The sequence below is a fragment of the Neovison vison genome, chromosome 1, assembly GCF_020171115.1.
Source record: "Neovison vison isolate M4711 chromosome 1, ASM_NN_V1, whole genome shotgun sequence".
Taxonomy (NCBI): domain Eukaryota; kingdom Metazoa; phylum Chordata; class Mammalia; order Carnivora; family Mustelidae; genus Neogale; species Neogale vison.
Window position 1 is genome coordinate 47,110,307 of NC_058091.1, and position 25,385 is coordinate 47,135,691.

Sequence of the window (25,385 nt, forward strand, 5' to 3'; positions counted from 1 at the left end):
TTTGAACTTAGGCTTATGCATTTATTTACATTATTTTCTTTATTTGCCATTACTGGTTTCTTTATTCCTATTATAAGTCATCATATATAGTTTATTTTCAAAATCACTTAATTTTTACAGTTACAAACTGGTTTTTGTTACATCAAAGTAGGAAATAGGGCACCTTGAATAAGGGGGCAAAGAAACAGACCATTGTATTGGGAAGGGCAGCAGAGGGGCTATTCTCCCCTTTCCCTTTCACCAACCAGCTGTCTGGTTTTGTGCTTCCACAAGGAAGGCTGCAAAAAGACGGTAAAGCTGAACTGGTGGACCTCAAAAAGACACGTAGCCCAACGCCTTCTCTCTCTCATGAGAGAGACTAAGAGGCTCGAGCTGTACTGCCAACTCCTAACTGCTAGTGTTTGTTGTGAATCAAACTATCCCTCCTTGAACTAACATTTACTGAATTCCTACGGTATGAGGCATTTTGTTGTAGTGTTTCCCATTCGGTAAACTAGTGCTAATTTCCTCTTCCTCCTCTTAATACTGCTACTTTCTTTCCTAGTCGTCCTCACTCCACCCGCCCCCCACCCCCGTGTTTTGTTTTGTTTTTTTTCTTCCTTCACTCCAACACTTTTAAAACCGGCCTTGGGTGTGGAGTTAAACGGGGGGGGGGAGCGGTAGTGCAAGCCTGGTGTCAGGCACTGACTGACGTGACCCTGGTGCGCAGCAGGTCCCAGTAACAATCTAGGAAGGCAGTGACGCCTTCGGACCAAGGGAGTGACTGTCAGACAATCTGGGTGCTTGAGCGGGAAGGCAAGTGTGATGCTGCTTATCTGCGCTTTGGCTTTCCAGTGACCCCACTGGTAGGGCAACGCGAGAACTCTTCTGAGCAAGATGCCTACGCATTTGGCTTCTACTGCATGGTGACTGGCTGCACAAGTCATCTGGCCAGGTCTCCAGGACTCTCTCTCTCCACCCGGGTTTATCCGGAACTCCCAAGTCCGCAGCTGACGTTTCAACCTAGGCCGCACTGACCCCAAAAGGCACATTTCCACCACCGCTGTTGGCTGAGAATCCTCAGCTGCCGCGTTTCCCCGCCCCTGGCTTGCGCCCGTAGTCCGAAGGCCGGCAGGGTCAAGTTCTCTCAGGGCTCCCGGGAAAGGCCATAGCTTAGGTGCTGCCACGCGAGGCCTTCTGGGCAGACACCAGCCAATCCTCATGAGGCATACACGAGCCTCGGCCAATCAATGCCTGTCTTATTCCTGGGTTCCGCCCGCACCGGCCTTTTCTCCCAGCCCCCTTCCCGGTGCCTGTAGTCGCGGCTGAAGCTGCAGCCTCCTCCACAGCTGCTGGGCCTGGGGACCAGCCTCCCCCTGGCACTGTTCGGTTTCTCCAGTTGTCTTCACTGAGGATGAGTCCCCGCACAGCCGTGTGCCCGTCTCGCGGAGTGCACCGGCGCACTTTCATCTAGCGACTGGTGAGGGAGTGCTCTGCGCGGCCTCACTGTGCGGAGTAGGCTGAGGCGACCGTGTTCCTTAAGCCGGTGGCGGAGGGGTGCGGGGGGCGGGCAATGGGACAGTATTCAGTTTCCGGAGGGTGCGGGTGACCGGGGACGCCGGTGGCACAGATGCCTCGCGGGGAGGGAGCCCAGTGGCTCCGAGGCTGCGGCGCTTTGAGCGAGACGGCGGGGAGCGGGCCCAGTGATCGGGGTCCTGGAGTCCGCCTTCTTGCAACCTCGCTCAGCTTATGAATGGGCTGTTGTGCTACGCGCTACGTTGCTGTCCTGCCTGACACGCCCTCCAGCGTTGTTGCTTTGCTAGTTTCGGTAGTTGTGTCACTTCCCTTCGAGCCTTAAATTTGAAGCCATTCCTTGAAGCGTTATCCCTTCGTGGGGTCATATAGTTTTACTCCACTTGGGGATACTGACTCTGGAATTCTGTGTGAATTGACCATTGTGTGAAAAGGAATCGGTTCTTGGGATTGAGGAAGACAGGATAGAGGCTTTTTATTGTAACACGTTGTGTGGTTTTAAAAAGTTTTAGGTCAGTAGCGAAATTGGTAAGCCCGGACATTCTTGACTGCTGTTCTCCAACATAGTTAATAAAACTTAAAGATATTTTTTTCAGGAAGCAGAAATTGATGTAGTACTCCCCCTCCTCCCCTTCCCTCCATGCTTCGAAATAGGGCGTTTGAAATTCGAAATCTATCAGAATTACTGAAAAACTGGGACTTTTTTTTTTTTTATGAGTGATAGTGTTTCTCCACTCATAATGTACCAATTCACATCCTTGCGTAGCTACTTCTTGATCTTTTTTTGTTTGTTTGTTTTGAATTCCTTGATTTGTATTGGTTTTAGAAACAGACATAGATGAGGGCAAAAAGGTGTTTTCTAAAAAGAATTTGTTATAGGTATTTGCAGAAGCTTTAGTTAGAGCAGAGTTTTTCTCAAGAAATTTTTTTAAAATGGCTGTTTCATTATTTAAATAAAAAAAAAGGAACTTGTATTGAGGGTTCTTAGGATGCTAAATTCTGTGAAGGAACTTACTACATTCTTTTACTCTCATTGTATTTTAGGACCGTATGTAGTTCAATAGACCATAAATAAATTCACCTATTACATAAAGGAGCTCATTATTACTCGGTTTATTATTATAAATTGTATCAAAATCAGTTTACCGTTATTAATAGATCAGTAATTTTTTGCTATATGTAGAGATGTGTTTGACCCCTAAGATTTGCGGAATTTGTCTTGTGAAACTGGATATTGCACCGGTAAGGTATTGAAGTCTCTATCTTTAGTACCAAGAGAGTATTTGAGATAACTTTTACTAAAATACAATATTGATGAAGGGAAATTACTAATCTCTTAAAGAAGCAAGTGCTTGTGTTTTAAAATTGTTATGTGAACTATTTTCAGGGCTTACAGAAGGAATTAAAAAATTTTTAAATTCAATTTTGAGTTATAATTTGTAGCTTTGTAACAATTTAATATAGATGCAAGTTTAAAAGGAAGATATTTTGGTATTAGTGCTTTATAAATAAGTCTGTTTATTGAATATATATGTATTTATATATATAAATATGAAGAAATAATGATAACCCTGTCCCCAGTTCCCCCTTCCCTGAGAACTTAAAATCTTTGTGTAGTCAAGGTCCATCCTAACAGGACAAGTTATTATCACCAACTTTGCAGATGGTGAAATAGGATTAGGGATATTAAGTCATTTGGCCAAGGTTTTATCTGGCCAAGGGTAGTAGGAGCCCAATTCTTCTGACTACAAGTAAGGGTAATTTTTTTGTAGTACACTGTTCTACTTCTCATTAAAAAAGATTACCTAACTGCATTTCGAGAGAGTAATTTGGGTAGAGTAGAACAGATAGAATCTAGAGTATACTTTTCTATATTTGTAATTTAAACTTTTCTGTATTTGTAATTTAAACTTTCATGTAAATTTCCTCATTGTAAAATGAAGGTGCTCATATATAAAAAGGCAATATGAGGTTGAAATTTATGTAGGTTGTCCATATCAAAATTTAAAAGATGGTAGATGCTCTGTAACTAACACATGGACACATTGGCAGTCTTTAAGGGTTTGGGTGAAAAGCATTCCAAGCAGAAAGGACTCTAATAAAGTTATGCCATTTTCTGACCTGTATATCAATATAAGCCCCCCCCTTTCTTTTTTTTAAAAAACATTTGTTGGGTGATTACCTATGAATTAACTGTTTCATTTGTTTTTCAGAACAACCCAAATTATAAATATTTGTTGCCACTATTTATAAGTGAGAGAATTGAAACTTAGGAAATTGTGATGTGCCTAGGATCATTTAGTTAGTGGTCCACCTGGGTTCCTACCTCTGGTGTTCTGAATTTAGAGTCTGAATTTTATGGGCTATGTCTTAATTGACAGGCTTAATTGATGTTCTCTTCCTGACGTTACAAGGCTAACCGTAACACATGGAATATCTACATGGAATGTAGATATTAGGCTTGGACTTGTCAGAATGGCATGATCAGATTTGTGTTTTAGGAAGATACCTAAACTCCTAACCAAGGATAAGTGGAACAATTGTGAGTCACTGTTGAGGGCTCAACCTCTACTGGCTAACGCCTTTGTCGTGGGCCAGTTCCCAAGGTTGAACAATTGCCTGTAGCTAGCTGTACTGTTACAATTCAGTTTCCCATCAACATTTTGTATTTGTCACATATAAACAACTTTTCCTCTTTAATTTTTATTTGTTGCATTTTCAAAAGTTTTTTCTTTTCTTTTTCTGATTTCCAAAGTATTTACCCCCTACTCTACTTCTTGGCTGCCATTATATATAATCTGGCTAGAAATTTGGGAGTTATCACCACATCTTATATATTCAAGATCTTAAATATCTAAATGTGTCTCTGAATTGCTTGCTTTCTTTATCCCTAAAGAAAGGCACAGAAAGCTGTCCATAATCTGTCCCACCCTGGTGTATATATTAGGCCTCGCTGTTTTCTGTCTTCTGAATTACTTGGAATTTTCAGAATAGACTAAAATGATTCCAGTGCTTTTATTTATATTTTTTTCTCCCTGCCTTTAATGCTACTCACCCTGAATTTATCAGGCAAACATGTACTCATCCTAATATAGGAAATCTTCCCTGTCTCTCTCTTCTCAACTCCCTATTCCTATGAGTCAGTTGTTTTATCTTTACCATAGGTTTATAATCATATGTTTTAATCATTTGCTTAAATATAATCAGTCTTCTCTATCAAACTGTGACCCTTTGATGATAGAGACAATAGTAGATAATATATTTTGTTCATTGAATACAGATGTTAAATGAGCTATACTTTCACTTAAGTATTATCCATGAACCTATATTTTTATTATGTTATCTAAAATATTTATGCTATATTTATTTTGTATTCCCAGTACCTGTGACCTACTGTTGGATGCACTGGAGAGGCAGTGTAGTATAGAAGAAATAGCTTGTACTTTGCTGTTAAACAGATCTGTGCTTGAATTCCAACTTCTCTTTTATTAGTGCTATGATTTAGGTGGCTTATTTAACCTCTCTGTGATGTAAAATATCCAATATGTAGTAGGTGCTTAGTAAATATTTATTTCCCTTGCTTTCTTTGCCTTCAGTAAGCATTTGTTGAATGCATAAATAACATTTACACTGGTAATTGGAAATATGGGCCTGGAATTTAGGAAAGATGTGAGGGTAGAAGACATATTTGGGGGTTATGAGCATATAGGTTACAGTTAAAAGGTAGAAAGAGATTGAAATTATTCAGGGAGAATATGAAGTAGAGAGGAAGAGAAAGCTGACGATGGAACATTGAGAGCTCCAAAGTTTGAAGGTAAGGGGAAGAAGTAATGTTTTTGGAAGAAGGGGAAGAAGTGAGAGAGAGCCCATGCTTAAATGCTTCAGTAGTTCCCTGTGCTTTCAGTATCCCTTCCTAGATACTTGGGAGAATGTGGTGTTAATGACTAAAAGCAGTGAAGTAAATTAAAAGTGTTCTTAGGAGAACCCTCTAGTTCCATCCAGATACTTAGGAGAATGTGGTATTAATGACTAAAAGCAGCAAAGTCAATTAAGATAAGAACCGAAAGTATCTAAAAGTATTTGTAGGTTTGGAGGTCGTTTTTGTAGCCTGTGTATATGTTTTAATTGGAGAAATATGCATGGAAACCAGGTAGCAGAGGCAATGAAACTCAAACATGAATTTTGAGATTAAATTTGTTACCCTTTTGTTACTGAAGAAATAATAGTAATAAAAGCTACCGTTTGTTGCATGCCTGTTTTGTGCAGGTACCAGGCTAAGCAATTTCATTTGTCATTACAGTAATGCTGTGAGGTTGGTGACATTGTTTCCGTTTTCAGATGAAGAAATAAGAGATTTACGTAATTTTTAGAGTTACATAACTAGTAACAGCTGGCATTGCTGTATTTGAATCCAAATATGTAAGGCTCTAAGAAACACTAGCTCTTAGTCACTTCCATATTTATGTTCATAGTATTCTGTATGTTTCTCCATATATTATAGTATACTACCATATTTACATTTAATATTCCCCTTTTTGTTCATTGTAATTGCTTATGTATGGTAACAATTAGAGAATTTTCTTTGGTTGTACTCTGATTTTTTTCATGTAGTGTTTGAGTTATTTGCCAGGAAGTAGTTCTTTTCAGGTATTATGAATACACTGAAAGTACAAAGGTGGAAATATTTTAGAGCCTCAAAAAAATGAAGTTAACTATAATTGACTATTTTGCTATGTATATTTTTTTCCAGTTTTCTGGAAAAGTAGTTTTAAAGTAGTTTTAAACTAGTTTAGTTTAAGTTAAGTAGTTTAGTTTAGTTAGTTTAGTTAAGTTTAGTTAAGTGGTTTTCAACTACTTAAGGCTTTGTTACTTTTTTCTTCATGTCAACTAAGAAACGCTTTGTTTTTTATACCTATCAACAATTTAAGGTGGGGATAATGTTATAAGCCTTATATCAAATTATAAAACATACAGACTTGTAGAAACAACTGGAGCTAGAAAAGATTGGAAATCCTAATTCTATGCTGTCACCTCTGGATGGGGAAGTCAGAATAGCGAAGAACTAGTTAGATTTAGGACTTCTGACTCTTAGTGTGGTTTGAAATGGGAGTTGAAAGTGCACATTTGCAATGTTTCATATCTATCTATGGTGCACAGAAGTTTCCCCTACACTTATAGTAAACTCATATATGTCCCTCCAAATAGCTGCCTCATAACTGTTTTTTCTTTTGTCATTCAAAATATGTATTTAAAAACTGAAGTAAGAAAAGTGTTTTGGGGAATTTAAGTTTTATTTTAAGTTTTTATTTATTTATTTATTTATTTAAGTTTTATTTTATTTTAAGTTTTTAAAATTTATTCAGTTTATTTAGAACAAAAACAAACCAGTTCATCCAGTTCTGCCCTCCCACCCCTAATCTGATATAAGAGAGTCATATGCCATTTGCTTCCCTCTTACTCATTTCACTTTGCATAATGCCGTTGAGGTCCATCCATGTTGTTGCAAAAGGCAAGAGCTCATCCTTTTTAATGGCTCGGTAATATTCCATTGTGTGTATATAGCTTTTTTAAAAAAATTATTTTTATTAACATATAGTGTATTATTTGCCCCAGGGGTACAGGTCTGTGAATCGTTAGGCTTACACACTTCATAGCACTCACCATATCACATACCCTCCCCAGTGTCCATCCCCCCTCTCCCCCCAGCAACCCTCAATTTGTTCTGTGAGATTAAGAGTCTCTTATGGTTTGTCTCCCTCCCCATCTCATCTTGTTTTATTTTTTACTTCCCTACCCCCAAAACCCCACTCTGCCTCTCAAATTCCTCATATCAGGGAGATCATAGGATAATTGTCTTTCTCTGATTCACTTATTTTGCTCAGTGTAATACCCTCTAGTTCCATCCATATCATCGCAAATGGCAAGATTTCAGCTCTTTTGATGGCTGCACAGTATTCCATTATATATAGCTACGACATCTTTTTTATCCATTCATCTGTTGATGGACTTCTAGGTTCTTTCCATAGCTTGGCTATTGTGGACATTGCTGCTATAAACATTCAGGTGCATTTGCCCCTTTGGGTCACTACACTTGTATCTTTAGGTTAAATACCCAGTAGTGTGATTTCTTGGTCGTAGGGTAGCTCTATTTTCAACTTTTGGAGGAATCTCCATACTGCTTTTCAGGGTGGCTGCACCAGCTTGCATTCCCACCAACGGTGTAGGAGGGTTCCCCTTTCTCCGCATCCCCACAAACATCCGTCGTTCCCTGACTTGTTAATTTTAGCCATTCTGAATGGTGTGAGGTGGTATCTCCTTGTGGTTTTGATTTGTATTTCCCTGATACCAAGTGATGTGGAGCACTTTTTCATGTGTCTGTTGGCCATCTGGATGTCTTCTTTGCAAAAATGTCCCTTCATGTCCTCTGCCCATTTCTTGATTGGATTATTTGTTCTTTGGGTGTTGAGTTTTATATTCTTTAAAGATTTTGGATACTAGCCCTTTATCTGGTATTTGCAAATATATTCTCTCATTCTGTTAGTTGTTTTTTGATTTTGTTGACTTTCTTTTGCTGTGCAAACACTTTTGAACCTGATGAAGTTCCGATAGTTCATTTTTGCCCTTGCTTCCCTTGCTTTGGCGATGTTTCTAGGAAGAAGTTGCTGCAGCTGAGGTTGAAGAGGTTGCTGCATGTGTTCTCCTTAAGGAGTTTGATGGATTCCTGTCTCACATTGAGGTCTTTCATCCATGTTGAGTCTATTTTTGTGTGTCATTCTTCTGCGTGTGGCTGTCCAATTTTCCCAACACCATTTGTTGAAGAGACTGTTTTTTTTCCATTGGACAGTCTTTCCTGCTTTGTTGAAGGTTAGTTGACCGTAGAGTTGAGGGTCCATTTCTGAGCTCTCTCTTCTGTTCCACTGATCTCTGTGTCTGTTTTTGTGCCAGTACCATACTGTCTTGATGATTACAGTTTTGTAATAGAGCTTGAAGTCCGGAATTGTGATGCCATCAACTTTGGTTTCTTTTTAACATTCCTCTGGCTATTTGGGGTCTTTTCTGGTTCCATATTTATTTTATTATTTGTTCCATTTCTTTGAAAAAAGTTGATGGCATTTTGATAGGGATTGCATGAAATGTGTAGATTGCTTTAGGTAGCGTAGACATCTTCACAGCATTTGTTCTTCCAATCCATGAGCATGGAATGTTTTTCCATTTCTTTATGTCTTCTTCAATATCTTTCACGAGTACTTTATAGTTTTCTGAGTACAGATTCTTTGCCTCTTTGGTTAGGTTTATTCCTAGGTATCTTATAATTTTTGGTGCAATTATAAATGGGATTGACTCCTTAATTTCTCTTTCTTCTGTCTTGCTGTTGGTATATAGAAATGCAACTGATTTCTGTGCATTGATTTTATATCCTGACACTTTATTGAATTCCTGCATGAGTTCTAGCAGTTTTGGAGTGGAGCCTTTTGGGTTTTCCACATAAAGTATCATATCACCTATGAAAAGTGAGAGTTTGACTTCTTTGCTGATTTGTTTCTTTGTGTTGTCTGCTAAAGCTAGGACTTCTAGTAGGATGTTGAATGGCAGTGGTGATAGTGGGTATCCCTGCCGTGTTCCTGACCTTAGCGGAAAAGCTCTCAGTTTTTCCCCATTGAGAACGATATTTGCTGTGGGTTTTTCATAGATGGCTTTGATGATGTCCCCTCTATCCCTATACTTTGAAGAGTTTTGATCAGGAAGGGATGCTGTACTTTGTCAACTGCTTTTTCAGCATCTATTGAGGATCATATGGTTCCTGTTCTTTCTTTTATTAATGTATTGCATCACATTATTGATTTGCAGATGTTGAACCAACCTTGCAGCCGAGGAATAAATCCCACTTGGTCGTGGTGAATAATCATTTTAATGTACTGTTGGATCCTGTTGGCTAGTATTTTGGTGAGAATTTTTGCATCTGTGTTCATCAAGGATAGTGGTCTGTAATTCTCCTTTTTGGTGGGGTCTTTGTCTGGTTTGGGGATCAAGGTAATAAAATGAGTCTGGAAGTTTTCCTTCCATTTCTGTTTTTGGAACAATATCAGTAGAATAGGTATTCTTCTTTAACTGTTTGGTAGAATTTCCCTGGGGAGCCCTCTGGCGCTGGGCTGTTGTTTGTTGGGTTGATTTTTGATGACTGCTTCAATCTCTTTACTGGTCATGGGTCTGTTCAGGTTTTCTATTTCTTCCTGGTTCAGTTTTGGTAGTTTATAAATCTCTAGGAGTGCATCCATTTCTTCTAGATTGTCAGATTTGCTGGCATATAGTTGCTCATAATATGTTCTTATAATTGTTTGTATTTCTTTGGTGTTGGTTGTAATCTATCCTCCTTCATCCATGATTTTATTAATTTCGGTCCTTTCTCTTTTTTTTTTTTTTTTTTAAGATTTTATTTATTTATTTGACAGAGACAGATCACAAGCAGGCAGAGAGGCAGGCAGAGAGAGAGAGGGGGGGAAGCAGGCTCCCCGCTGAGCAGAGAGCCCGATGTGGGACTCGATCCCAGGACCCTGAGATCATGACCTGAGCCGAAGGCAGCGGCTTAACCCACTGAGACACCCAGGCACCCCGGGTCCTTTCTCTTTTCTTTGGATAAGTGTGGCCAGGGGTTTATCAATGTTACTAATTTTTTTCATAGAACCAGCTCCTAGTTTTGTTAATTTCTTCTTCTGTTCTTTTAGTTTCAATTTCATTGATTTCTGCTCTGATCTTTATAATTTCTCTTCTTCTGATGGGTTTAGGCTTTCTTTGCTGTTCTTTCTCCAGCTCCTTTAGGTGTAGGGTTAGGTTGTATACTTGAGACCTTTCTTGTTTTTTGAGAAAGGCTTGTATACTTTCTTCTCAGGACCGCATTTACTTTCTTCTCAGGACTGCATTTACTATGTCCCACTGATTTTGAATGGTTGTGTTTTCATTTTCATTTGTTTCCATGAATTTTTTCAATTCTTCTTTAGTTTCCTGGTTGACCCATTCACTCTTGTAGGATGCTCTTTAGCCTCCATGTATTTGAGTTCTTTCCAACTTTTCTCTTGTGATTGAGTTCTAGCTTCAAAGCATTTTGGTCTGAAAATATGCAGGGAATGATCCCAGTCTTTTGATACCCATTGAGACCTGATTTGTGACCCAGGATTTGATCTATTCTGGAGAATGTTTTATGTGCACTAGAGAAGAATGTGTATTCTGTTGTTTTGGGATGGAATGTGGTAAATATATTTGTGATGTCCATCTGATCCAGTGTGTCATTTAAGGCCTTTCTTTTCTTGTTGATCTTTTGCTTGGATGGCCTGTCCATTTCAGTAAGAGGGGTGTTAAAGTCCCCTACTATTATTATATTATTGTCAGTGTGTTTCTTTTTTTTTTTTTTTTTTTTTTTTAAAGATTTTATTTATTTATTTGAGAGAGAGAGACAGTGAGAGAGCATGAGCGAGGAGAAGGTCAGAGAGCGAAGCAGACTCCCCATGGAGCTGGGAGCCTGATGTGGGACTCGATCCCGGGACTCCAGGATCACACCCTGAGCCGGAGGCAGTCGTCCAACCAACTGCACCACCCAGGCGTCCCTGTCAGTGTGTTTCTTTGATATTGTTATTAATTGGTTTATATAGTGTGCTGCTCCCATGTTAAAGGCATACATAATTAAAATTGTTAGATCTTTTTGGACAGACCCTTTGAGTATGATATAGTGTCTTTCCTCATGTCTTATTATAGTCTTTGGCCTGAAATCTAATTTATCTGATAAAAGGATTGCCGCCCCAGCTTTCTTTTGATGTCCATTAGCATGGTAAATTGTTTTCCACCCCCTCACTTTAAATCTGGAGGTGTCTTTGGGTCTAAAATGAGTTTCTTATAGACAGCATATTGATGGTTTTTTTTTTTTTTTTTTTTTTTTTAAATCCATTCTGATACCCTGTGTCTTTTGATTGGGGCATTTAGCCCGTTTACATTCAGGGTATCTATTTTTTTTAAAACAATTTTATTTATTTATTTGACACAGAGAGAGAGAGATTATAAGTAGGTAGAGAGGCAGGCAGAAAGAGAGGGAGAAGCAGGTTCCCTGCTGAGCAGAGAGCCTGATGTGGGGCTCGATCCCAGAACCCTGAGATCATGACCTGAGCTGTAGGCAGAGGGTTAACCCACTGAGCCACCCACGTGCCCCATATATTCAGGGTAACTATTGAGAGATGTGAATTTAGTGCCATTATATTGCCTGTAAGGTGACTGTTACTGTATATTGTCTGTGTTCCTTTATGATCTACTACTTTTAGGCTCTCTCTTTGCTTAGAGGACCCCTTTCATTATTTCCTGTAGGACTGGCTTGGTGTTTGCAAATTCTTTTAATTTTTTTTTGTCCTGGAAGCTTTTTATCTCTCCTGTTTTCAATGATAGCCTAGCTGGATATAGTATTCTTAGCTGCATATTTTTTTCATTGAGTGCTCTGGATATATCATGCCAGTTCTTTCTGGCCTGCCAGGTCTCTGTGGATAAGTCTGCTGCCAGTCTAATATTTCTACCATTGTATATAGTCATGTACAAGACAGACTTTTGTCTTGAGCTGCCGTCAGGATTTTTCTGTCACTGATACTTGTAAGTTTTACTTTTAGATGACGGAGCGTGGACCTGTTTTTATTCATTCTGAGGGGGTTCTCTGTGCTTCCTGGATTTTGATGCTTGTTCCCTTTGCCATATTATGGAGATTCTCTAGTATAATTTGCTTTGATATACCTTCTGCCACTTTCTCTCTTTCTTCTTCTTCTGGAATCCCAATTATTCTAATATTATTTCATCTTATGGTATCACTTATCTCTCGAATTTTCCCCTTGTGGTCCAGTAGTTCTTTGTCTCTCTTTTGCTCAGCTTCTTTATTCTCCGTCATTTGGTCTTCTCTATCACTGATTCTCTCTTCTGCCTCATTTATCCTAGCAGTAAGAGCCTCCATTTTTTGATTGCACCTCATTATAGCTTTTTTTATTCCAAGTTGACTAGATTTTAGTTCTCTTATTTCTCCAGAAAGTGATTTTATTTCTCCAGGAAAGGTTTCTCTAATATCTTCCATGCCTTTTTCAAACCCACCTAGCACCTTGATAATCGTCATTCTGAGCTGTAGTTCTGACATATTACCAATGTCTGTATTGATGAAGTCCCTAGCCATTGGTACGGCCTCTTTTTTTTTTTTTTTTTTTTTTGTGGTGAGTTTTTCTGCCTTGTCATTTATCCAGATAAGAATATGTGAAAGAGAGAATAAAATGCTAAAAGGATGACAGAGAGCCCAGAAAAATGTAAACTAACCAAATCAGAAGAGACCCAAAACTGGGGGGAGAAGCAAGAGGGGGAAAAAAATGTACATATATATATTAGAATGGTAGATAGAACAGAGCCACCCATTTGATTTTGGGTGTATTTTGGTCTCTTAGAAGAAACTACCTCCCAAAATTTTAAAGAAAGAAGAACATATATATGTACAAAAATGAAGGCAAATACAATGAAGGGATGGAATATGACTATAAAGATGAAAATTTTAAAAAAAATTATAAAAAAGGAATTGGTAAGATAAGCCAAACCCCTGGCACCTGATGTCATATCAATTTGCTACTCCTCTACCATCTTGCCTCTTTCTCCTTGTATATAACTGTTTGATCCATTTATCCATTGATATCCATTTATCCATATCTTGGCTGTTGTAAATAATGTAATGCTGCAGTGAACATGGAGTTAGTGTTTTGTTTTCTTTGGATAAGTACCTAGAAGTGGACTTGCTGGATATTAGGTTAGTTCTATTTTTAATTTTTGGGGAAACCTCCACACTACTTTCTATAGTGGATATATTAATTTACATTCCCACCAGTAGTGTATAGGGTTCCTTTTTCTTTATGTCCTTGGCAACACTAATTATTTCTTATTTTTTTGATAATAGGCATTCTGAAGGAGAAAGGTATTATCTCCTTTTGGTTTTAATTTACATTTCCCTGATGATTAGTGATGGTCAGCATTTTTTATGTACCTGTTGGGTATCTCTATGTCTTCTTTGGAAAATCTATTTAAATCTTTTGGCCATTTTTAAAATTAGATGGTTTAGTTTTTTGCTCTTGAATTGTATGAATTCTTTGGGTACTTTATATCAATTAGCCCTTTATCAGAGGTATGACTTGCAAAAATTTTCTCCCATTCAGTAGGTTACTTTTTCATTTTGTTGATGGTTTCCTTTGCTGTGCAGAAACTTTTTAATTTTGTGTGGTGCTACTTGTTTATTTTTGCTTTTGTTGCTTTTGCTGTTGCTGTCAGATTAAAAAAATTATCTTCAAGACCTGTGTCAGGGAGGTTACTGCCTGTGTTTTCTTCTAGGAGTTTTATGGTTTCAGATCTTAAATTTGAGTCTTTAAATCATTTGAGTTAATTTTTGGGTATGGTGTAGGATAGGGGTCCAGTTTCATGCTTTTGCATGTGGCTGTCCAATTTTCCCAACACCCTTTATTGAGGAGATTGTCCCCTTGCTATTGTATATTCTTGGTTCCTTTGTTGTAAATCATATATACATGGGTTTATGTCTGGGCTCTCTATTCAGTTCCATTGATCTATGTGTTTCTTTGTATGCCAATATCATACTGTTTTAATTACTACAGTTTTGTAACATAGTTTGAAATTGGGGTGTGATGCTTTCACCTTCTACTTTCTCAAGATAGCTTTGGCTGTTTGGGTTTTTTTTGTGGTTTTAGAATGGTTCTATTAAGTATTTATGATCAATACCTTGGAGAAGAGAATTAACATAGAATTTCTATTGTATCTAACCATTATGAAATGGATTCACTAATTTAAAAATCCAGAGGACTAAAATAAAATAGAATGAACTTGAGAGTACAAAAATATTGAAAGAAAAATAATTAGGAGATGATAAATAAAAAGATGAAGAAATGTTAAATGTAAAGTCATCCACTCTAGTTATAAAATTTCTGGTATATGGGTGGTTAGTTTTCTTTCAGGTAGTTAAAAACCTGAGGGATAGTAGTTTATCAAATAGTTGACAAATTATATTTCATTTCTCCAGATCCAAACAGGGCAAAGCAGACAGGGTAGCATATTGGAAAAAAACTAGAGGCTCTTTATTTGGTGGCTGAGTTTTCTGTATTTTCCTACAGCCTCTCTAATCAATATATTAGCATTTCTTTATATTTTTTAGGTATTTAGTTCTGAATAGGTATTCATGCTTATGGTGAAGCATTCAGAAGTAGTTTGTAGTAAAATATAAGTAAGATTGCCTTCCATTTCTGTCTCCAGCTATTGGTGCTCTTCTCCAGAGGAACCACTCTTAACCATTTTGTTGTGTCTTCTTCTAGACATCTTTCATGCATGTTCAAGCATAAACATGTAAATGCATATACAATTTTTCCATAAATGGTATTGATATACATCTCATTTTCAAGGACATTGTACAGTGTATCTTGTAGATTATTTCATATCTGAAAATATATAGCTGCTTCATTTGATACACGAGTAATACTCTGTTTTATGGACATAATTACTTCTAACTATTTAGGTTTTTTCCATGCTTTACTATTTCAAACAATGACTCAGTGGATATTCTTATACTAACACCATTTCACACATAGATACAGTTTTCCAAGATAAATTCCTAGAAGTAAAATTGCTTGGGTGAGAAAAAAGGTATATTTTACATTTTCATAACTATATTAAATTGCCCTCCAGACTGTATGAGTTTATATGCTTACTGGCAATGGAGTAGGGTACGTATTTTCTTACAGTCTTGTCAGTACATAGTAATATCAAACTTTTTGATCTTTCCTATTTTGATGGATAAAAAATAGTATCTCATTATAGTTTTTTAAAAGTTTTTATTTTAATTCCAGTTAGTTAACATACAGTGTTATATTAATTTCACATGTACAGTGTAGTGATTGAGTAATTTCATGAATTACCCTTTGTTCATCACTAACAATTATACTCCTTAGTCCCTATTTTACTCATCCCTCCCACCTCCTCTCTGGTAACTGTCAGTTTTTTCTCTATAATTAAGAGTCTGTTTCTTGATTTGTCTCTGTCTCTCTCTTTTCCCTTTGCTCATTTGTTTTTTTCTTAAATTCCACATATGAGTGAAATCATATAGTATGTCTTTCTCGGACTGACTGGCTTCACTTAGCATTATACTCTCTTGCTCCATTCATGTTGTCACATGCTATCTCATTATAGTTTTAATTTATATTTCTTTTGAGTGAGGTGAGTCTCTTTTTAAAAATCTGTTTAAATTTCCTCTTCTTTTTTTTTTCTGAGAAATGTCTTATTCTTTGAGTTTTATTTATTTGGTCTCTTATTTGTAGAGACTGTTATGTTAAAGAAGCTTTTTCTCCTTTTTTGTCTTAAAACTTTTTAATGTAGGCTTTAAACTGATTAAATGTATTAATCTTTTATTCATACTCTTGAATTTCAGACCATACTTATTAGAAAGGCCTTTTGTACTTTGAAATTATAAAAAAGAGTCTTAAATGCTCTCTTCTGGTGCTTTTATGGTATTATTTTTATGTTTGTCATTGATCGTTCTGGAATTTATATTGGTGTAAGGTATAAAGTAAGTATCTAAAGTTCTTTTTTTTTCAGGTTGATACCTGGTTGTTTTGCTACCTGATATTTAATTATCATCTCCTCCTATGGTCCTATGGTGAAGGACTTTCCAGGCACAGAGAACATTATCACAGCGCCTGCCCTTAGTAAAAAGTGAATGATGAGAGTGTTGGTTATTGTGATGGTGATGGGCGGTGGGTGCAATGAGACAATTTTGGGGGTAAATTACAGTTTGAGATGTGATTGTTATTGTTATAACAATTGTTATAAAGATGGTTGTTGTCATAATTGTTATAATATATATAATATATATAATTGTTATAAAGATGTTATAAAGATGGTGGATTTAAGTGTACTTATATCTTGTGGGGACATGGCTAGTAGAGTGTAAAAATACAAGGGAGAAGAAACGAAGCTTTTGAAAAGAAAGAGGTGAACTCCAGAGATACAGAGGTTAATCTTAAGCAGAATAGAAAAAAAGGATGTGAAGATGATTAATGTAGTTCTAAAATACTGTGGATGTGAAGCTGAAAAGTTGGTACACTTTTATTTTTTTGAAATAGGAATTAGGGACACTTATTTATTTATTTTTAGGGGCACTTATATATAGAGGTGGTTGTAAAGTATCTGAGAGCAAGAGGCTGATTTGTACTTTTTTTTTAACTTTCTCTCTCTTTCCTTTTATAGGTCACTCTTGCAATTATGGATATTTAAAAGGATCAGACAGTGTGGAGGGGGAGTTCCCCTCCTCACTCCCCCTTGGTGCTTGACTCCAGGAATAATTCATAAACTGTGGAAAGTGGTTTTTTTTTTTTTTTAAATAAAGGACTTGTATTTGATATAAACTTTATAGAAATATTTATAATTTTTTGATTTAAGTGCCAAAGTAAATTGTACAAAGATATATAGTTTTATACTGTTGCCATTGAGGATTTAAATTATAATCCTAAACAGGTCATTTATTCTCTATAAATCTTTCTGAATAGTACCTTTTTGTCCTGGCTTTTTAATTTTTAAAAAATTAGTCTTAGCTGACTATTTTAAAGAACTAAACTAGGAGTCTAAAAACAATTAGGATGAATTCTTCCATCCCTGACTGCACATCAAAGTGTCGATCCCTGAAACATGCTTTGGATGTCCTTTCTGTGGTAACAAAGGGGAATGAAAATCAGATTAAGGCCTTTCTCTCCAGTTATTGTTACAATGCTGCAACTATCAAAGATGCTTTTGGCAGAAATGCCCTCCACCTTGTTTCCTCTTGTGGAAAGAAAGGAGTGTTAGATTGGCTTATTGAGAAAGGAGTGGATCTTTCGGTGAAAGACAAGGAATCAGGATGGACAGCTTTGCACAGAAGCATTTTTTATGGACATATTGATTGTGTTTGGTCTCTATTGAAGGTAAGTGTCATTTGTTTATTTAAAACTATTTGGTCTGGCATATGTTTTTCTTAGTGTTTTTCAAACACCTCATTTATTTTCCAGAGGTTTGAGTTTGTTCTTTTTAGTCGTTTGATGTCTTTTACTGTTGTAACTGACTAATCTTTAAAATTCAAATCCCATATATATATATATATATATATATATTTTTTTTTTTTTAAAGATTTTATTTATTTATTTGACAGAGAGAAATCACAAGTAGACGGAGAGGCAGGCAGAGAGAGAGAGAGGGAACAGGCTCCCTGCTGAGCAGAGAGCCCGATGCGGGACTCGATCCCAGGACCCTGAGATCATGACCTGAGCTGAAGGCAGCGGTTTAACCCACTGAGCCACCCAGGCGTCCCCAAATCCCATATATATTTTTATTTAGATTTTTTAGGATACAAAATTTTAAACATATACCAAAGTTTGTAATACATAATGCATTGTTGGCTAATTGTATCTTATATATATCTCTACCATCTTTGTTTATCTCACATTATTTTGAAGTGAATCCCATACCTTTTATCATTTAACTCATATTATGTATCTTTTAGTATTCTTAAGAAAAATGCTTTACTTTTCTGTAACTTTTATTAGCTACTTTAAAAGGGCACTAGTTATTGAAGTACAACATTTGGGACTATTTTTTTGGATAGTATGCTTATTTCTTGTTTGGCTAGGATAAAGTGTTTATAATTGTAAAAGCCAATAATTAGAATCAGTTTAATTTATTTGAAATTTCCCATCAAGTAGATTCAATCTAGGTTTGTTGTACTGTATAGTCAAATAATGAAGTGTTTTGAGATGCACTCCCAACGTCATTTCACTAATGAGTGCACATTAAAAACTCAGAAGTCATGAGTTTTAAATTGAAAATTTTTGTTTGTTTGTTTTTTGGGGGGGTATAGGCATTTTATTACGCTTGTAGAGGACACAGAGAGGAACAAAACACTTCTGTCCTCAAGGAACTTATGGTCACATTAGGGAGCTTATCTTCAGTGTCTTCATCTATTTTTGATTTTAAAAAAGTTTATCAGTAGTTATGTTAATTCATTCCTCTTACATCTAAAACATTTGATTTAGATGGTTTAATTCTCTTACTTTAATCTGTTTTATATAGAAAGCTAGGTTGGTAAGAGTTAAAATTATCTTATCAGCCCTACTCTTACCCTTTGCCACTTCTACAGTCTCAGCTTTTTTCCAGTTTCTGCTAGAAATTTGGATGATTGCCAGTCCTGTCAAGCTTGAGAGCATCCTTGGATTTTCTGTTGTCATAGGTGTTGCCAATTCAGGTGTCAGGATTTGGGGCTTCAGTTTGAAACAGGGTCTGGTCTGAATTTTGGATCTTCCTTCTCTTTGGGGTTTCATATCCCTTTAGAAATCCTCAATCATTCTTTCCTCCTTGGCTAAGAGAAGCCAGGAAGTTTTTGCTTTGGCCTCCTTGCGCTCATCTTGACTGTCTTTTATTATCATCATAGGCCTACTGCTCAGTTATAGATACCTAATAGTGGATACATTCCACTGATAAAATTTTCCCACACAGAAACCTTTTCCTATCCATTTAGTAGTCAAGTCTCAACATAGCATATCCTTTTTCCCTTTGACCTTTCAACATCATTAAATTGGAAGAGCTGCAGCGATTGGAGTGTGCATGTCAGTTCCACTTCTCGACACCTGTAGCATATAAGGTATTATAACAGCTATAGCCCTTAAGGTATTATGGTTGGCAGAGAGAGACCATACACAAATACATTTTAAATATATTGAATTTGATAACAACGTTATAGCTATAAGACTTTTTAATTGCCAAAACAAATTGTACAATAAATATACTCCCACACTGTCAGTTCCTGATTGCCAAAGTTAAAAAAAACCCAAAAACCAAAAAACTCAGCAGAAACTATTTGTCTACCAAAAGCTGGAGAAAAGACAGCCTATTTTATGCATATCTTCTTTGACTCTGATTCCATGACAAGATGAGTGGCTGGCAAAGAGTGTTTATGCTTGTAGGGTTCTGCTGTATCTGTTTTGCTATACTATTGTTTTTTCATAGTGGTGGTTTACTTACTATTCTGGAAAAACTTGCTTTAATTTTCTTCATTTGGAAATAGAACCATCTTACTCATAAGGTTGTATGGATTAAATGCTATACTATTTGTACAGTGTTTGGAACAAATGTTTTTTTGAGTACGTGATGTGTGCCAGGCAATAATCTAGGTCCTAGGGTTATGTAATGAACATGACAGACAGAATTCTTTTTTTTGTTTGTTTGAGTAGAAGGAGGTAGACCAAAACCAAGTAATTAAATGAATAAATAGAGTTCTTATTTTATAGAAAGAAGCTAACTAAGGTTCCCTAAGCAAAAGCTATTTTATTAGAGGGATATCAGATACCTCACAAAACAGAACAGGTCATGAGCCAGAGCAATACAATTAATTGTCAAATTATAAACAAGATAAATCTCCTCAAACTAAAATAGAAGAGTTATAAACTAAGTAGAACTGCTCTGAAGGGCCCTCCCACCTCCCTGCCCTAGGATAATTAGACAGCAAGGGCCAGTTTATTAAAGTTATTCCTAGTTTATGGTTTTAAAACTGTCATTTGAATATAAGAGAATGCTTATTTTTCTGTTTTTTTTCTTTAGTATGAGGGCATCTAGCCAGTGTATCCAAAAGTACTATCAAAGCTTTAAAGAATAGGCTTGAAAGAAGGAGAGTAGAATACATCCCACCTTTCCCCACTGGAAGTTATAGTTTCAAGGTAGTCTTTTGATTCTGACATTTTTGGCAGTATATGGGCAGCAATAGTGAGAGAGCCATATTAAACTCATTCAGTTTAGCTCGTAACCAGTTTGGAAAAATTAGTGTGTATCAAGTACTTTTCCTGAACACTTCATCTAATTTTGGCTTCATCTCTTATTCTAGCCAGTTGTGCACAGGCATCTAGCATTTTGTATAGGTATAAATCTGTACCTTGTTTCTAGCATCTAATGCTTGCCTCTTACTTTATGTGCCAGAGATTGGCATTCATGCATGACCATCCAAAAGTACAGGAGAGTTAAATCCCTTTTAGAGCAACTCTTTGCTAATGAAGAATGGGAACTGGAGGTAAATCCTTACCCCTTTTATTCCTCAACTGGAGAATTATTCTGTGATATATTGTATAAGGTTCCCATAATTTCCTGGCAGGATCATGCACAAACAAGCCTTAGCAGTGGCTTACTTGATAACACATCCTTGTATTGGTTTTTCCACCTTTTATTTACTCTTCTGGTCCTCATTTTCTAGGATCTCTTCCCAAGAAAATTACTTGCATGCCGTCTTTATCTTATACTTTGCTTTTGAGGAAGACAGTCAAAGTAAACAAAAACAGTTCTGTGTATTTGCAGAGAGACCTATCCAGTAATGTTACTCGTGGTTCGTACTGGAATAGCTGTGTCTAAAGTGCATCTGCTCCTTGTAGAGCGTTCCCATGAAATGCTCAGGCTTGTAAGCCTGGTATATACTAAGATGCTATTTAACAAGGTAATGAATTTACTTAGTGTTTTGGGGATATGTAAAGAGTTGATCTTTAAATAAATAGGATAGACTACACACTAGTCCTTCAACCTTTAAAGTTTAGGATGAGTATATTAGAAAATGTCACAATCTACTATATCTGAGGAGCTCTAATGGCCAAACAAATGTAGTCTTATGCAGTTGGGGCTCCTTAGGGTGATGCAAATATATGTAGTCTTACTAGTGTCCAGCTGATTGTATGAAGTTTAGGAAAATTTATAAAACGGGCAAAATAAACTCTAGGGATAGAAGTTTCTGGGATCCTGTTTGTCACCTTTATAGCTTGGAGCACTTTGTCTTGGAATTTACCTTCTTTTCTCTTAAAAGATTAAAGAAACTCCTGGCTTCTCACGTGATTTATTATATCTAATTTTTTTTAAAATAGTAGGTAACACATGATTTTAAATTCATTAAAATCTTAGATCACTTCTTTTTTCGTTATTTACTGGTTAGCTCATTTTAGTATTTTTTGCTCATTGACAATCCTTGTGACATCAAGTATTATAACCATCTAGAACATAATGAATTTTGAATTGGTTTTAGTTCATTAGGAATCCACTGTTACAAGATAAGAGGAGATTCTTCTTTCCTAAGTAACCTAAAACAGAGGATTCCAACGCATCACAGAGTTTAATAACTTTATAGTTCTCTGTCTATAACTACCCAAATGAGCTGTGTACAGACAGGCAGTGATACATTGCACAGGTTAAAATAGAGAGAAGTCTAATTATTGGATATCTTACTAAACTACCAGCAAATACCAAAAGTTATTCTTGGACATTTTATATTTAAAAACTAGTCAGATAACAACAATAGGAATTGAACATTGCTCTCCGTCCCTCCTGCCTCCCCCCCCATTATATTTTAAAAGATAGAAAAGTATGATGAATAGGGATAGGGTGTGCTAAGTGGGATAGAAAATGTTCTATTTCATGTTTGATTCTGAACTGTGAAGATACAAAGATTACTTTAAATTCATCCTTAAAACACATACACACATACAGTCTCAGATTTTTTAAAGATACTTTTATATATGATTTATAAGAAGTCACAATTAAAGAATGCTATAAAAAATTTAAATACAAAGATGAAAACCTGTATCACACAAATAGAAATAAAGGAATATAACTGTCTTAAATGTAAATACTGGATATAATAAAGTTTAAGCAAGAAGAGAGGTGGCCTGTATGATCACATTATATTTATAAACAGTAAATTCTAATATTAGTGTTGTGTTTACCTTGATGTCTTTATAGCCCTTAACTGAACTAGACATGGAGCATGGCTCTTTAAATACGTAAAATGTAGTACATGCACAGGCACAGAGAAACCCAGAGCTAAGGCCGTCTAGGCAGCCGGACTTGCCTCATCATAGAAAATTTTCACATCTAGTTCATTTTGATTTTAAATGTTACTTATTTTATTCCTTCAGGTTTTCTAGTTCTTGAGAATTAGATATTTGATTTTTCTTAGTTCTCTTCTGTGTGTGAAAAAATGTGGGCGAGCATTGGAAGTAACATGTATTTTTTTTCCTCTTTTTTTTTTTTTTTTTAAATTTTAGCATGGTGTTAGTCTGTATATTCAAGACAAAGAAGGCTTATCAGCTTTGGATCTTGTAATGAAGGATAGACCAACTCATGTAGTATTCAAACCTACTGGTAAGAAAATTCCAGAGATATATTCCATTACAGTACAACTTAGAAAAAAAAAATTTTTTTAAAGATTTTATTTATTTACGTGACAGATCACAGAGAGGCAGGCAGAGAGAGAGAGAGAGCAGGAAGCGGGCTCCCCGCTGAGCAGAGCCCCCCCCCCCCCCCCGACTCGGGGCTCAATCCCAGACCCCTGGGATCATGACCTGAGCCGAAGGCAGAGGCTTTAACCCACTGAGCCACCCAGGTGCCCCCAACTTAGAAAATTTTAATGAAACTTTGTTCTTATTAAAATACCTGAGAAAATTTATTTGTGTGTGGATATCTGCAAAGAACTTATACCTTGGTGTATGTTAGCTGGTAATTTTGGGCTTTTTTTTTTTTTTTTAAAGATTTTATTTATTTATTTGGCAGAGAGAGATCACAAGTAGGCAGAGAGGCAGGCAGAGAGAGAGAGAGGAGGAAGCAGGCTCCCTGCTGAGTAGAGAGCCTGATGCGGGACTCGATCCCAGGACCCTGAGATCATGACCTGAGCCGAAGGCAGTGGCTTAACCCACTGAGCCACCCAGGCGCCCCTGGGCTTTTATTCAGAACATTGATTTATTTTGCATTTTTATTTTCAACCTATATAATGTCAGTTTCAACCTATATTATGTCCATAAGAGTAAAAGCACACCCTAAGTGGGAAGACAGAATTGTAACTACTGTTACATCCAGAAAGTGTATCCATCCAGAAAGTGCATCCATCCAGAAAGTAACATCAGTACTTATGGTAGAGGGAAAAAAGAAGAAGTGATTCTTCTGCCCTCACATCCTTCTGATTTTACTTATTTCTCTAATTTGTTTGCCTTTGAATTTTGGAAATGGAAATTGTTGGAAAAGGAGAAGAGTTTTAAATGGGCCACTCTATACAATTTGCATTTAAGTAGTGAGCAAGCTAAGTAAGGACACATTTTTCGTTTTTATTTCTACCTTGGGTACTATATTGCAAGTTACAGTTATAATTCTATTAAAGAAATTTATATGCCTTTCAAAGTAAAAATGAAAACTTAGATCATAAACTTAGCTGTGATTAAGTTTTATCCCACTTTAAAATAGTCATTGCTCTGATTACAAGTGTGATTTTTGCATCTATCAAGAGCATACTACTAAAGTTAATGTTTCTGTAGGAACAGTAACAGATACCACATTTGCTTCATCTAGAACCCTTACATGTATGTATATAATATATAAATAATATTAGTGTATATTATGTATCCGTTGGTAACATTCTGTATTTAAATAACTATAATTATTATTTTCATAGAAACTAAGTGGCTACAGCAGGTGATTTTACTCCTTTGGCAGTTAAATTAGCTGCTAATAAAACAAGGAACAAATGTTAGGTTCCTAACATTGAGATAGCCCTGTGCTGATTTGGATTTTCTTGTTTCTATTGCTATAATTAGATAATATGTTAATAGTTCCATAATGTAAAAAATAATCTTGGCAGTGTCTTTCTAAATATGCTGGTTGAATTAGTTCCTATAAAGAGTCTTTGTTTGAGGTAAACTGATTAATAGAGTGTATATATAATTGAACTCAACTGATACTTGTTTTAAAATATAAAAATATAAAAATTAATTTACTTTTTAGATCCTACAGATGTCTACACTTGGGGAGATAATACAAATTTCACGCTGGGGCATGGAAGCCAGAATAGCAAACATCATCCAGAGTTGGTGGATCTGTTCTCCAGGAGTGGGGTTTATATCAAGCAGGTATTTTGAAGTACAGTCTGAGTGCTTTCAAAGGTTAAAGAGAACTTTTGTGTTTGATAGTTTATCTTTTCATTTGGATTATGTTAACTGGGTTGAAGGGATAATAACATTTTAATGAAGAAATCCAACAGAACTTCATGAATTCTATTTTAGATTTTGTGTTAGCTTTAATCATATTTAGATTGTGTTAAATACCATAAAACTATGAGATGTTTGTGCAAGCAGTGTTAGAAATTAGAAGGCACCATAGAGATACTACTTTTAAAAGTTGAGCTTCTACTGATTCTCTAGCATTTGTTTTCATTTCACAAAAATAGAGTTCTTCATATTGTTTCTCAAGTGAATTTGTTGTTGAAACTCAGTGTTACTAGTTTTAGTTGAATGAACTTGAGTTCTTAAATATAAGTAATTATAAAATTTGAGTTGATATATTAGAAAGTTTTGATCTTTGGTCAGTTCATTTTGCTGGATGATATCTTCCACTTCCATTGGTTTTGCTACTGTTGACATGCTCATCTTTTTGCATAATGCAGCGTCTGTGTGTGTATGTGTGTTCATTTGAGCTTAACTAGGTCCTCAGAATCCTTAAAATGCTCTTCCACCTGTTAGCAGCCACTAACAATTGATCACAGTTGGGACACTTAAAAAATTTCCAGTTTTCCTTTTATAACTTAATACATGATCTAGTCACCTTTCACGAGCTGAGCTTTTTCAGGAGCAAGGATTTTTAAATAAGAGTGAAGGAATAAATGATAGAATTAGGAAACCAGAAACTGATTAGATCTTCTGGTCCTAGGTTATATGTGCTATGGAGGAAATGAGCATATTCAGGAGAAAGCTACACTTAAGGCAAGAAAGCGAGAGTATTTTGTGAAGAGA

General features: G+C 36.3%; 1 protein-coding gene across 3 annotated transcripts in view; it reads left to right on the forward strand.

Moving 5' to 3' along the window:
* Positions 1-1,283: 1,283 nt before the first annotated feature.
* IBTK (inhibitor of Bruton tyrosine kinase) overlaps positions 1,284-25,385 on the forward strand; it is a 97,042-nt gene continuing 72,940 nt past the window's right edge. For all 3 annotated transcript variants that reach the window (XM_044246645.1, XM_044246661.1, XM_044246652.1), the window contains exons 1-4: positions 1,284-1,459; positions 16,807-17,516; positions 22,656-22,752; positions 24,382-24,506. In XM_044246645.1, the coding sequence (XP_044102580.1) occupies positions 17,196-17,516; positions 22,656-22,752; positions 24,382-24,506 (543 nt within the window). In that variant the 5' untranslated portion in view covers positions 1,284-1,459; positions 16,807-17,195. The remainder of the gene's footprint in view (positions 1,460-16,806; positions 17,517-22,655; positions 22,753-24,381; positions 24,507-25,385) is intronic.